Source organism: Apus apus, chromosome 4, assembly GCF_020740795.1.
Source record: "Apus apus isolate bApuApu2 chromosome 4, bApuApu2.pri.cur, whole genome shotgun sequence".
In the NCBI taxonomy this organism is placed as follows: domain Eukaryota; kingdom Metazoa; phylum Chordata; class Aves; order Apodiformes; family Apodidae; genus Apus; species Apus apus.
This window is the reverse complement of record NC_067285.1, coordinates 57,414,899-57,429,424: the sequence shown is the minus strand read 5'-3', so window position 1 is coordinate 57,429,424 and position 14,526 is coordinate 57,414,899. Positions and strand designations below refer to the sequence as shown.

Here is a 14,526-nt window from a genome sequence, read left to right as displayed (position 1 = left end):
TGCCTCTGCAGCAGTGCCATTGGCCCATTCTAGGTAGGTGGGACTGACACTGAGGGTGGTAAACAAGCAAGATGGTGTTAGTGAACTGCTCTTGTTGAGGTCCTCCAAGCACATGGAACAACATGTGGGTTTGCAGAATCTGCAGACTTTTTTATCATGTTGGACACAGGCCTGCTCATATTGAATCCAGGTAAAACGTTGCCTGGTGCTTCTAGAGGAAGAGGGACTGACATTTGTGGTCAGACTTGTAGCTTATTTATTCCTTTATTATACTATAATTTATTGTTATAGCTACAGAGGAATTCTGTTGAATGTGTCTTTCTGAATTTCAGTTTATGTGACTTTTCAGATACTTCACCTTATTTTTCATTATTTTTATTGCAACATAGAAGACCTCTGAAATACCAAAGTCATGTCAGATATTTGGGGTGGTAACCTCAGGTATATCTGCAGTGTGTCTTTCACTTTAGTTTGTTTTTCTTAAACTATTGCTCTATCACAGATGATTAAAAATGCAAGGATTGTAAGACAGTATCCCGGCTGCAATAATACCGAAGAGGAATGGCACGAGGTCTTGCAATTTGAGATGATATGCAGTCACTGGCTATGCAGCCAGTTGGATGAAAGTCTTGTCCTAACCCCAAATAGGCTTTGGGCTTCAGCTTTGCCACAGGAAATACCCCATTCATGCCTTGTCCCCTGCTCGATGTGGAGAGCCTGTGACTTCTTTAACCTTTCCCTGTGGCAGTCCTGATGAGCATGGCTTTTACCCACCAATTCAGAGGTGGCTTAGTCATTTTTACAGTTGGAATTGCAGTTAGAGAGTAAATGGGAAAAAACAGCTTCAAAAGACCGACTTGGAGTATGTTCTGCTTAGAGTTTGTATTTAATCTTCAGTTGTTGGTTTCTGTGGGAGTTACCAAACCAGTTGAGCTACAGTGCTGGCATGAAGCCAAATGAAAAATACAGTTTTCTTCACTGTAAACATGACTGTCAAGCAGTAATGTTTTTCTCAGCTTCATTTTAAAGGCATTATAATGGAGGAAAATGAAACTAAAACATGTTTTAATGCCAGTATTAACATGGAAGAGTGTTACTTCTTTTTTCTTTTAATGAAAAACTCTTTAGAGAATATAACATTAAAAACTATGTCTTAATAAATATGTAATCAGTTATCTGTGTTGCTAGATACTTGCTGGAGTTGGTAAACCAATACATAGCTTATTCTGGTGTAGTTATGGTGAGAATGCATTTTGTTTTGCCCTTGCAAACATGAAAGATATGTGAAGTTCTTTATTTTTAGTCCTGTTTTGATAATAGGAAAAAAAAAATACTGCCTGATAAAACTTAATGAACAATAACATCAAACACTAATCTCTATTCGTTCCTTCAAGCTTATTTTGAAACTCTCTTTTCAGTGGCCAGTAGCTCTGTTAGCTCATCATTGGGTATTCTGCTGAACTTGGCAATCCTTGCTTTGCTTTTTGGCATTTATTTTGTTGAAAAATGTGTAATTTCAGCTTTGCCTTTCTAAAGTATATTTAACGCTCACAGATATTTTACCAGGATGTCCTCATTTAGGTGCCACTGCACCAAATGGGAACAACTGCATTTTCACTTTTAAGAATTAAATTTCTTCAGAGTTGTCTGCTTTGACTATAACCCCCTCTGCTTTATTTTGCAGAGTGAGGAAGAAGCTAGTTTAACAAAATGTCTGATCTGCTGCTGCTTTGTAAGATGGCTTTTTGGGTGCTAGGAACAGAAATTGCATCTTGAAGAGTGGATGTCGGCATCCGTGTAACTTGATGCACCAGAGGATGAAAAGTCTTTCAGTTGTGCTTCATTGTTTGAATGAGGCTTTTTTAAGAGTTCCATAATAGAAAAGTAAGAAATAGGACTGGAAGGGACTTTTATAAGGGTCTTCTAGTCTGTCCTGTTTCTTGAGACAGAATCAGCTTCAGTGAAAGCTTTCCTGACTGATACTTGTCTTGTATCTTCCTTATGACCTCAAATGACAGCGATTCCTGTGTTTCCAAATGTAATCTGTGCTTAATGCTTCATGTAATTAGGAAGTTTTTGTTAACTGTATGTGGATAGTTGAACCTAAGAACGTTAAACTAACTTTATTAGGATTGGCACATTTTTATTGCATATCTAATACTTTTTAAAAAAAATTCAACCTGCCTCACTTGCCCTGGATGTTTGCAGGCATAGAGAAATGAAGAAGTTATTCAAAGCAGACATACATTCTGTAGGTGAATTATTGAAGTGGTGTCCAGTTCTCTGAAAGTGATGGAATTTACACAGAGATCTCTGAAATTCCTCATAGATCTCCCGAGTGACCTTGATGGCCAGGAAGATCCTTTTTTCATTGTGTGATAGAAATGATAGAACTGAAGTTTAGATCTTGCATTTCCTGCTTGGGGCATGTTACCATGGTGATGAATTGTGTTCAGGTTTTGAAGATGACAGTCAAGGAGCGGCTGTTTGACTGGGCATCTACAAGATTTCATGTATGAGTGGTAACATTGCTGTTTTCTATAGCAGTGTTCCATGTTTACCCTAAAAAATAAGCTTTTCTTTTGGATCTTGGTATGAGCTCCTCAGAGTTCAAGGTACTGTCCAGCAAGGAAGTGTTGAAAACAACAGGCTATTGTTGCACTTGGGCGTGCATTGTCCTGGACCCTGGGCGTCTGTATCCTGCCTTGCAGGCACTACAAGCTCAGTTGCAGCCACTGGCTTCAAGGAAGCAGTAACACTCATGACCAGCAATGGTCACAGGGCAACAGCAGCTTCCCTCTTGAGGAGGGTTTTCTTAAAACCTTTAAGATGTTTGTAGAAGAGTGATAAGATAGTTCTGTGGATCTTTGTGGAGAGATTTCTGCAAAGAAAAGTAGGAGTAGAGAGAAGCACATGGAGCAAGCTTTGAAAACTTCTCAGGAGGCCGTGCCATGACATGCTGAGCTGGGGTGGAAATGAGAGGAAAGGTGAGATGGAGACTGGCCAGAAAGGATCCTGAAACTGCAGCAAAGGTGCTACATTTAAGGAAAGACAGGGAGAGCAATTGATGACAGGGGAAAAACCAAGTAGGACTTGGGACAGGGTGTGGACTAACAAGGGTAGTATTTTAAGGAGGAGTGAGATAGACTTGTATTTATTGATGCCAGTAAAAAGCATTTTGCAGTGATCAAGAGGCAGGATGATAAAAGTCCAGACAAGCGTTTTAGCTGTGTACAGAGAGATAAGTAAGTCTATATTTGAGAGAAGTTACTCTGAAAGAACTGCAAGCATTTAAATTTAGTTCATTCTTTTTTTATTTTAACATTTATTTTAGTCATGTTTTCCTATCACTCAAAGGGAGGTGGTGGGCTTTTGTTTGGTTTTTTTTGGAGTGTGTTTTTTTAACGTAATGGTTTGCTTTTTATTTCCCATATTTTCCTCATGCTGGGGTGGGAGCAGGCCTTTCTGCTTGCTTACGTATCTGTGCTTCACATGGCAAAGTTGGGAAGGCAGCCCACAGAGAATGGCTGCAAGGAGTTGGAAGCACACTAGCTTTGCTGTCTTCTAAGAACACTTCGTAAATAAAAGAAGGGAGAGTAGCATTAAAGGAATAATAGAGAATTGTTGATAGCAGTGGGAAAGGTTATATGAGACCTCGTGTTTTGTCTTTAAATGGGTAAATATTTTAGTGTTATTTCAGAACTACTCAAGAGAAAGGGACAAAGCTCTTATGGAAGTATCAAAGCAGCAAAAAGCAAGGGGACTAGCTAAGGCTGTTCAGAGTGGATTGACTGCATTTCAAGTTGAGGCTCAGCTAAGAATGAACAGTAGGACTCAAAAACTTAGGAGGATTCTGCGTCTGATAATTTTAGGCATTACCAGGAAGATTTCTTCTGATGACCAAACATGATTTGCAGACCTGTAGGTGATAAGTGATTAATTTAGGCTACAAAACAAACTTCTGAAATGTTTAATTAACACCAGCCATGGTAAGCAGGATGTTTTATGCATGTCTGTATAGAGTTAGATACTGGACATTCTTTCACTTATAAAAACATGAATAAAGCACCAAAACTGAGCTTATGTGTGTCTTTTGATCCTTTTTCCAGTGTAACCATGCTGCAGGCAGTGAGGTATTTGTTAATGTCCTGCACCTGTTTAACTTGAGAACTTTGAGCTGATCCTTCTGCTTTCATTTTCTATAAAGCCAGAGTTATGCCAGCTTTCTGTACTGACTTGGTTTTTGTGCTGTTCATCTTCACAGCCCGCAAGTCCAAAAAGTTGGGGAAATTGAAAGGGATGCACGAGGAGCAGCCACAGCAGAGGCAGCAGCCACCACCCCAGAGCCCTGAAGAAGGGACGACATACATCGCACCCGTGACTGAGCCCTCTGTAAACACAGCACTTGTCCCCCACATGTCTGCTATCTCACCAGCACTTACTCCCTCTCCTGTTAAGATCCTTGAAAGTATTGAACCGGAGATCGTGTACGCAGGATACGACAGTTCGAAGCCAGACACAGCAGAGTACCTGCTTTCCACCTTAAACCGCCTGGCTGGCAAGCAGATGATTCAGGTGGTGAAGTGGGCAAAGATACTTCCAGGTAGGACCATGAGGCATTTGGTGAAATTTCTCTTCAGTGTTTCTTTTAGCTTAATGAACTATTTGCTTGATAAATTGCATCTTTAATCTGTGGATTCTGTTGAAAACCTTCACAGGGGGGTGTGAGATGAACATCTGGGAGAAGGTTGTTGTGGGGTTTTTTTATTCATGTAATATGTATTTCATATGTCTGTGATCGATATTTAAAAAGCTTTCATTTTGAATAATAGCCTCTTAAGAAGAAAATGTGTATTGTCACTGAAATGAACAACTATAGTTTTGTTTTTAAGAAGTATAATTTGTGGAATTGTTCCTCTTGTTCGTGAGTAGTAGTAAAATAGTGAGCAATGTATTCAGCGCTGGTTTGACCAGCCCTTCTAGAGTGTGATGTAGTTCATGGGTATTTTCTGGTTTGATCTCTAGGATTTAGAAACTTGCCTCTTGAGGACCAAATTACTTTAATTCAGTATTCATGGATGTGTCTCTCATCGTTTGCCTTGAGTTGGAGATCGTACAAACATACAAACAGCCAGTTCCTCTATTTTGCTCCAGACCTGATCTTCGATGAGTAAGTATTCCTTAGTGGTCCTTTTCAATGTGGGCTGGAAGGATTACTTTGTCTTTATTTGATTTTCAGACATACCTGCTGTCTAAGACAATTTAATTCTGTCTTTAAAAGTAGCTTAATTTTATTTTTATACAGTGACTTGATTTTTTTGTACAACCATCCGCTTCTCTTGTATGAGGATGTGTTCTCAAACTAGGACCATCTTGCTGGCTTGAAATATGACTGATACACAACCAAGATTTATAGAAATAAATATTTTTTGGTATTGACTGGAGCTTGGAAAAATAACTTCTAGGAAATGTGAATGTTTGAATTGCCAGGTTTTTTTCAGAGCAGTCATTTAATGGTGCTTTTGTTAACAATATACAGCTGTTCAATGTGTTTTCTTGACAGTCTTAATTACCCTTCTTTGCAACCATGAAAGAAACCAAAATGTTTTTTCAGTAATGAAACATAACTACTTTTATGATGCATTCAGACAGAAAGAAGGATCAACCAAGGAACCATTCCTTCTGAGTATATGTGTTCCTTCATATTTTAAGTTTGTGTTTTAGTGCTTTGCTTTTGGTGAGCATAATTTAATTTCTGTTCCATTTGCCTAGTGTTTATTCCAAGACAGTAAAGTCAAAATTTAAGTGAATACACATGCAGTCGAACTGCAGACACATCATATGCTTATCCCAGAAGGTTTGGGATTATTTTTTCTAGAAGTAAAAATGAGTCATAATCAATAGGATAAGATAAAAAGAACACACAAACAAAAAGAAACAACCAAAACACAACAGGGAAAAGAATGAACAAAAAAATAACTTACCACTCAATCTCCTGAAGCATTCTTAAATGTTTTTCTTGGACAAGACGTGTTGTCACTGTCCATCTTAATAGTCTTCCTTTGATTTAGAAATCCCTAGATAATTAATGCATGTGAGATTGGACCCAAAGCAGTAACCAGTATCAAAGAAAAATTGTTTGGTTTGCTTTTGTTGTTTTTTTTTAAAAGGAGGAACTGGTGATTCACTGCATATGGTTGAAAATGTATTGTCAGCCATTTTCCTTGTTGAGAGCACCTCCATTGCAACTTGAACATTAAAGAATCATCACAGAAAAAAAGTATCTGTAGCTAAAGCTAAGTGAAAATGTGAATTTCAAAGAGTTTAGTTCTCCTGGGGAAACATACACTAAAAGTTCAAACAGAGAAGCAGATTTCCCTTATCTGAAGAAAGTCATTCGGAGGGGGTATAAATTTATTGGACAGGGAAATCAATCCTGCTTGCAAATGGAAGTATATATGCGTTGCTAGCATTCTTGATACTACAGCTAGAAGCACCTTCCAGAAGTCAAGATCAATTGTGAGTTTTATGCTGCAAGCCTGGAAAGTAGGTGCCTGCAGAATTAGACTGAGGTTTGAGGTTGGAGTCCAGTTGGGAGAAGGAGTGCAGCATCATGGAATGCGAAATAAAAATATCCCAAACCCAATAAGTATGTAAGATAGTGGTCTGGTCTTCTACATACTTAACAATGTACTCATTGCAGAGCTACTGAAGGTATTAGAAGGCAGGTGTTTCTAAAGATAAGAAAAATAATTTACCAGAAGCTGTGTTGAGCTGGGAGATGTGGGACAGGGGCTTTTGAAGTAGCTGACCAGTGAAAGAAGTTTATTTGGAGCTAAAAGGGTGAGAATTTAGTGCTTACTCCAGAAGCAGTAATGGGCACATGTCTGGAATGAGAGGGTTTTTCTCCCTTCACTCGTGTTTCATAGTTGATGGGAATTGTGGGAGACATTTGTTCCAAGTTTCTCACGTTGCTGCTTAGGGTGGTAGTTGTGAGGCTGCATTTGTAGTCTGACTTTTGGGCACCTTGGCACAGGATAGTTTTTCAAAAACTAGGGAGGGGCCCATGGAGGTTGGCAAGACTGGTTGGGGGCTGGCTGGGACAGTGAGGGAGCTGGGCTCGTGTAGCCAAGAGAAGACCATGTTGGGTGCAGTGGGGATTTAATTGCTGCCTTCTACGTCCTGATGAGTTGCTGTAGAAAAGGTGGAGTCACTCTTTGTGCGTGTGCCCAGTGGAAGAATGAGAGGCTACAGTCATAAATTTAGGACAAGGAACTGCCTCCTGGGCAGCAGGAGAAGAAATTTCATAATGAGATGGTGAAATAGCAGCCCAGGTGCCCAGAGAAACCCTGGAGTCTCTGTCATCTTCAAGATGTCCAGGCCTTGACTGGACAAAAGCCCAAGCAGCCTGCTCCAATTTTGACATTATCCCTGCTGTGAGCATGGAGTTGGACTTGAGATGTCCAGAGATCCCTCCCAAGCTAAATTATTTTGTAATTTCAAGTTCATGAGATGAAGTGCTTTTTCCAGTTTTGACTTAAGGTCGGAGGAGAACTTCTGGAACTGTACAATTCAGCCAATAGAAAACATTCAGATGAGCACAGGACAATGATGCATATTCTGGTTTGTGAAAATACATGGCTTTGAAGATTTGCTCTGGAATTGCTGAAGGCTGGTCTTGGTTCATGGTACTTTTTGAGTACCATGAACTTGGAAATGTGCTATGTAGGTAAAACCACAGGCCTTCATTTCTGTGCCACAAGGTTTATTAGACCTCTCTAAGGTTCACTTGGTGCAACTTTGTGGGTGTTTTACTACCCTTGGCATTTTAGGACATCTGTGAATTGATGCAGAATGAAATGGTAATGCTTTAAAATTACTTTTCCTTCTGCTGGATTGAGAGAGTTATGTTCCCATTATCGCCTTGCCATGATTTTCTTGGTATTTCTTCATATTGTGTCTGGAGAGGTCATTTCCTGTCTCTATGCAAGAAGGAATTAGGAAGGTCCCTGGCCAGTTGCATGCTCTCAGTGCCCCTGAGGGTTCAGCATTTTCTTCAATTAACAGTTAAAAAAGAGTGAAAGTAGAGGTTGGCATTAGCAGAATTATGGTTGCTTTGTTTCACATTAAATGAATTTTCCATTTACTCTTAACTACTGTGAATGAAAGGAAGTCGTAATGTTTCTGGAAGGCCATGATATATGATCTTGTTTTCTTTCTTATTCTAAAGGCCTGTAAACAAGGCAAATAACAAATGAGGATCTCATTTGCTAGTAGTTGTTAAATGTGCCTTTGATTGTATAAATACTGTACAAAATGCCTCCTTACTAATAAGTGGTGTGATTTCCCATTAGACTTATGGAAAGCTGGAAATATTTTTCCACCTTAATTTAGTCTTGTTACATATCTAAGTGTACTATTTGTCTTTATGGATCATGCATATATTTCATTGCTTGAGTAAATGCAAAGATGTAAAGTGAGGGATTAGAAAAAGTCCTCTCCACCTGTTACAGAAAGGCCTAAAAAGAGGCATAAAATAGACCAGTGTATTTTATGTTGTGTCGAAGTTACAGTATGTGGGGTTTTTAATCCCTTTCTTTTGTAGCATAATAGTTGTAACTGATTTTCTATATACATGGCTTTAGTTTTAATCCACAGGAAATCTTTAAAAGACCGTAATGTATGTGACACCACATAATTCCTATTACAGGTAAACACTCTTAAAGGATGTCTGTTGCATATGTAGTAACACTCGAAAGATATTGCAGTAATGTCCTTTAAGGCTGCAAGCACAAATCTGAGAAGCTGCAAAATTCCAAAATCAAGGTGCTCTGTGAAATCATTGTTTGAGCCCTTTGGCTACCTGCTTAGAAAACTGTATCTGGAATCAAACCTTAAAGTTATGTTATTCTGTAATGTTTTTCGCATGTGACTCCTTTCTTTTTTTTATCCATCATAGAATCATAGAATGGCCAAGGTTGGAAGGGAGCTTAAAGATGATCTATCTCCAATTCCCCTGCATGGGCAGGGACACCTCCCACTAGATCAGGTTGTTCCAAGCCCCATCCGACCTGGCCTTGAATGCTTTCAAGGATGAGGCATCCACAACTTCGCTAGGCAACCTGTGCCAGTGCCTCACCACCCTTACAGTGAAGAGTTTAATCCTAATGTCTGATCTAAATCTAAATGTCTAATCTAAATCTACCCACTTACAATTTAAAACCATTCCCCCTTGTTCTGTCCCTACATACCCTGGTAAAAAGTCCCTCCCCAGCTTTCCTGTAGCCCCTTCAGGTTGTGGAAGGCCGCTATAAGGTCTCCCCAGAGCCTTCTCCAGGCTGATCAGCCCCAACTCTCTCAGCCTGTCTTCATAGGAGAGGTGCTCTAGCCCTCAGATCATCTTTGTGGCCCTCCTCTGGTCTCACTCCAGCAGGTACCTGGCAGGGTCTCATGAGAGCAGAGCAGAAGGAGAGAATCACTTCTCTTGACCTGCTGGCCCTGCTTCTTTTGATGCAGCCCAGGATATGGTTGGCTTTCTGGGCTGTGAGCACACAGGTTGGATCAGTTGCCGGAATGATAGAGGATTATGTAATGAAAGACTGTTGGATTTTTGCTTCATTTGTTTCCAACAAGGAAGCCTTACCTTGAGTAGATCTAGGGATTTGGGAGAACAGAGAGATATTAATGGGGAAGATTTTCCTAAGACATGGCAAAAGACTATCCCAGATTCAAGACCTAAGCTCTGAGACATTGAAGTTCCTGTTGCAAAGTAACAGAAATCCCACAGAAAAAAAAAAAAAAATGAGTGCTGTTTATTTAACTCGAAGGAGGGAGAAGATTTCTCTAAAGACTTACCCAAAGACTTTAGCTGAAACTTTCTAATCTAATTCAACCTGAGGCAGGCATATGCATGGACAATTTAAGTCCAGAGCATTAAATTGGTAAAATTATACACAGTTGAAAGCAGGAAACAGAACAGTGCTGCTTGGAATGGGTACAAGAACAAAGTAAAGGTATGTAGCAAAATAGAATATTTTTTAACACTGGCTTATTTTCAGGGATTCTGTCTGTAGCTATGCAAAATTAACTATTTGCTACAGGGAACAGCTTAAAACATGATTTTTAAGACCTGGTCCTAGAAGGTAGGGAAGTTAGTTTCAGATTCCCTTGGCCTCTCCCTTATTGACTGAATTAATCATTGATCTTATAGTTAAAATGACCATTTATCTGTGTAAGAGTCCCCAGTGTTTTTGAAAAGAGATGGTGTGACAGTTGAGGTCCTAGAAGAAATATGATTATCTGAATCTTTCAATAGTTGGAGTTTGTGTGTTTGCACTGCAAAAGTGAGATGCCTGAATCCCAGAGGAAGGCAAGGAATTTCATGTTTCTGTGATGGACTTGGATAGTTCTTGCCTCACCAGGTGGTGGCGGCAATTTCCCAGGTATCTGCTTCCACCCAAACATTAAGTCAGGGCATTGGCTGCCAACCTTTCAGAGGCTCAGGAAAGGATAAAAAGCATTTATTTACATGTGCAGCCACTGCCAACTGAAACCCAGCAGGAACCAAAACATGGCATGGCAGTGATCCTTGTTCCCCTGATATGGGAAACCAGTGGGAGCAGTGGAACATGGGCTGCCTTTAGGGCCATGGCTTGAGCTCCCAGAACAAATACCTCTCCCAGCTGGAGGCCAGAAACTGCATTCCTCATGGCATGCAGCCCTACTTATCCCTCCCCCCAAGGGAAATGGATGGTGGCTTTCCCCTATGGAGATAGGGCAAAAACCCAGCTGATGGCATTGCTGATGAATATTAAAAATCAAGCCATGTGTCCTCTTTGGCACATGTTGGTTTCTGCTAGTGTAAAGACACCAGAAGGCCAGCCTGACACTGGAGTTCCCCCACAGGTCTCGATCTTTCTTTTGTTTTTAGGCTTCACATGTTCTCTTTGTAGACTTATAAATCCTTGGAGACTTTTGGAGAAGAGACCCAAATTTCAAAATTGTTGATTATTTTTTAGAAATTCACCCAAGTTATCTTATTTACTATTCCTTACTTCACTAGCTGAAAAATAGCAATGATGTAGAATACTGAAAAAGTTCAGTAATGCTGAGACACTGTGTTGACACACTTCGACACATTAAACTACAGAATCAGTATTTCAACAGTATTTTTCAAATGTACCCAATGACTAAGGTGCTGTTTTCTTGCTCCTTTGATTTTTCTCGATTTGTCATGTGCAGCATAAAGAATAAATGACAGGTTAAAAAATGTGTAAGTTCTGAATTTTATGGCCATTGTTCTTTCTTCTGTCATTGAATTTTTTGCAGATATTTTTACCCTAGTCAAGGACTTGTGTGTTTAACCTGATGAAAACAGCACAAGGCATTGCATAAGGTACCTAAAATTACTGAAGTGAACTTGAAAACCTAAGTCAAAATGCTGGGGCCAGTTCTCACAAGCATTTCGTTCAGGGATGTCTTTTTTCCATCTCTGAAATTACTGTATTACATCATATGCATCTCAGTCCTTACAGTAAAAAGGTTTCAGTTGAGGCTGCAGTTACTGAATATTGCATATAAAACATTAAGAGCAGAATATACCAATTGACTTGTTGGTTGGTACTTTTGATGAATAAGGCAAAGCTTCAGGCTATGGACTTCAAGGTAAGAAGTGGTTGTCCTCTTATTATTGCCATTTCTGGCAATTGTGGCATCACTGGATGCTTTTTTAGTTTGCAGTGCAGTATGTGTGGCTTTTTCATTACAAAATTCAATCATTTTCTCTAGATATTTTAAAATAACCCAATAATACGATGCAGGTAATGTAGTTCAACAACTAACCAATTTGATATAAATCTTTCCTTTAAAGTGCAAGCTTTAACTTTCAGTAAAATAAAGGTGTAGTATTGCAAGGATCTTTCATTCTGTGCCTTCGGTAATTGCCCCAAGTGTGAAGTTTGAAATATTAGCAATAGAGGGAAAATAGAGAATACATTTTTCAAATTAGAAAGTTGATGTAGAGAAAATGAAGTAGAGATAGAAAACCAGCTTCAGTACATGGGGATTCCTCTGAAGTTTCTATGTTGATGTTGTCATGGGATGTGAATGGGCAGAGGATTTTGTAACATTGAGGAAAGTCACAGTAAAATTAAATTAAGAATCAAGATGTAGCTCAGCAGAATAGCTGCATTTAAACCTGCATTTAATAATGATGGGTATTTTATTAGTAAACAGCACGTTCATTGTCTTTTCATTATGTTCCTAATATCCTCTCATATTTGTGGAAGCTAGGGCTGTTAGGATTTGGTGTTGCATAAGGCAGTGCAAGGATGCAGCTGCCTCTCTGTGCCTTTTCCATGCTGAAGCCTTTGAATCTTTCTGGTATTCTGATTTCTAGAGTAACAGCAGGAAGATGAATGTAATAAAATAAGCTGAATATTTAAGAACAGCAGATTTTTTTTAACCTTATATACCTGGGTGGAGGGATGATTCCTTAGATCATCCATGAGTGTTGATAAAGCAAATAAGTAACCTCTTTTAATGTTTAAAATATGACTTTTTCCCCATTTACATTTTGAAGGATTATGGCTGTTAACCCTTTAGATTTATTTTGCAAAAGCGTCTAAATTTAGGTATGTTTTTTAGTAGCTTTCATCTGGCAATCTCCAAATCCCTCACTTTTAATTAATATTGCCATGGTGATTGTTGATGAGAGATGTCAATGTTCATTTGTTGCTAATAAATTGTGTGTGTGACCACTGATCTTTTTAAAAGGTCAGCAAGCACTTTTTGTTATTCCTCCCTGCATGATTTTTGCTTGCATATATTATTTTGAAGAGGAGTGCTGCATTCATACAGTATAAAAGTGCAGTGAGAAATTGGAATCTTTATCAGTATTTTTCTATGTACATTATTATTATTTACTTTTTCATAAAGTGCAGCTCAATTCCTATCCAGTGAATTATATTAAAGGATTTTTTTTGCATACCCATTCCAAAACAGTGCAGACGTAGAAGGAAATTTTTAACAACTACTGCCATACCTGTGCATAATAGATGTAATATGCTTTAGCTAGATTTTCCAAGTCTTATTTTGTTTTTTCTTTGTAAACAGATCAACGATTGGCCAAAGCAATAGATTCAACTTAATTGCATAAATTTCTAAAGCCGCTGTCTATTCATTCCTTTATCTCTAAAACCCTTCTTAAATTTCTAGGGTGCTTTAGTTAAAACTGTGAAGCTGTAAAGGAAGGCAGGAAAAGATAAAGTAGTTTTAAGGAGATCTATAAGAATGGGAAAAGTGTCAAAAAAAAAAAAATCCATATAGCATAGTTTCTTATCCTTTAAACTGGACAATTGCAAAGAAAGCATAAGATCAGGACAAGGGTAAAATTACACTTGTTCATTTGCCCATTCCAGCAGTTAGTTATTGAGGTACTTTCTGAACGGGTGATCACATTTGGACAGTTGTGCTTGATAACCTTTCTGTATCTTCTGTGAATTTGCCTAGAACCTTTTTGAATACATTTATGATCCCCACATCTAGAATGTTCCGTGGCAGTCACTTCTGCCGTTTAATTGTACACGTTTGTTGGAGACGTTTCTAAAGCAGGCAGCTGATAATTTAATGGAGTGCCACTTCATTCTTGTGTTTGGAGGAATAGTGGATATGTTCCTTTTCATCCCGTGTATGCCATTTATCATGCATAGATCTCTGTCAAGTCTCGTCGTTTCTTCTATGAGCTGAAGAACCAGTCAATTTAATCTCCCCTTGTATATCAGTTGTTTGCTACCCCTCATCTCTTTTCTCAATGCTTTTTCTAGCCTCTTGTATTAATTTTGGGAGGAGACTAGAGTGACATGCTGTGTTCAGAGTGCAGTGGATTTATGCAGTAGCAAAATCCTAATGTATATCTTGCTCTTGACTCTTCTCTCACGCTTTGCTGTTTTTGACCATTGGTAAACACTGAGCAAGCATTTTCAAAAAAGATGAAAGCCCCAAAAACCTGTTTCAGGTTACACTTAGGTCTCTCTATTGCGTGATGTTTGTTAATTTGGAGCCAGTTATTTTTTATGTGTGGTGGAAGATTATTATACTGCCTGCATTGTCTTGCATTTGGTGATTTTCAGCTTCCATTTCTTCAGCCAGCCACACAGTTTTGTAAGATTTTTCATCATCAGTTTTTCACAGGCCACTCTTGACTTCATTGTCTGGAGTCATCAGCAAGCTCTGTCACTTCCATAGGTCTGATTTTTTTCTCAGATGATGTATGAGTACAGTTTAGAGCCCAGACCCCAGTGCAGAGCTCTGTGAAACTTCCCTGCTAACCTCCATTATTTGTGAGAAGTGTCCGTTTATTATTACCCTTGGTCTCCTATTTTTAAGCTGCTATTAATACATGAAGAGCCTTCCTCCTTATCCCTAAGCTCTCTTTAAGAGAGATCTTAAAGATCCTTCTAAAATCTTTAAAATCCAACTTTGCCATGGTTATGTCCCTGCATACCTCCCTCTTGATGCAAGGCACAG

At 38.9% G+C, this 14,526-nt stretch overlaps 1 protein-coding gene across 4 annotated transcripts in view; it reads left to right on the top strand.

Annotated features, from left to right (window-relative positions):
• NR3C2 (nuclear receptor subfamily 3 group C member 2) overlaps positions 1-14,526 on the top strand; it is a 213,532-nt gene that overhangs the window by 171,057 nt on the left and 27,949 nt on the right. For all 4 annotated transcript variants that reach the window (XM_051617248.1, XM_051617250.1, XM_051617251.1 and 1 more), the window contains exons 5-6: positions 4,265-4,603; positions 5,026-5,170. In XM_051617248.1, coding sequence (XP_051473208.1) covers positions 4,265-4,603; positions 5,026-5,170 — 484 coding nt within the window. The remainder of the gene's footprint in view (positions 1-4,264; positions 4,604-5,025; positions 5,171-14,526) is intronic.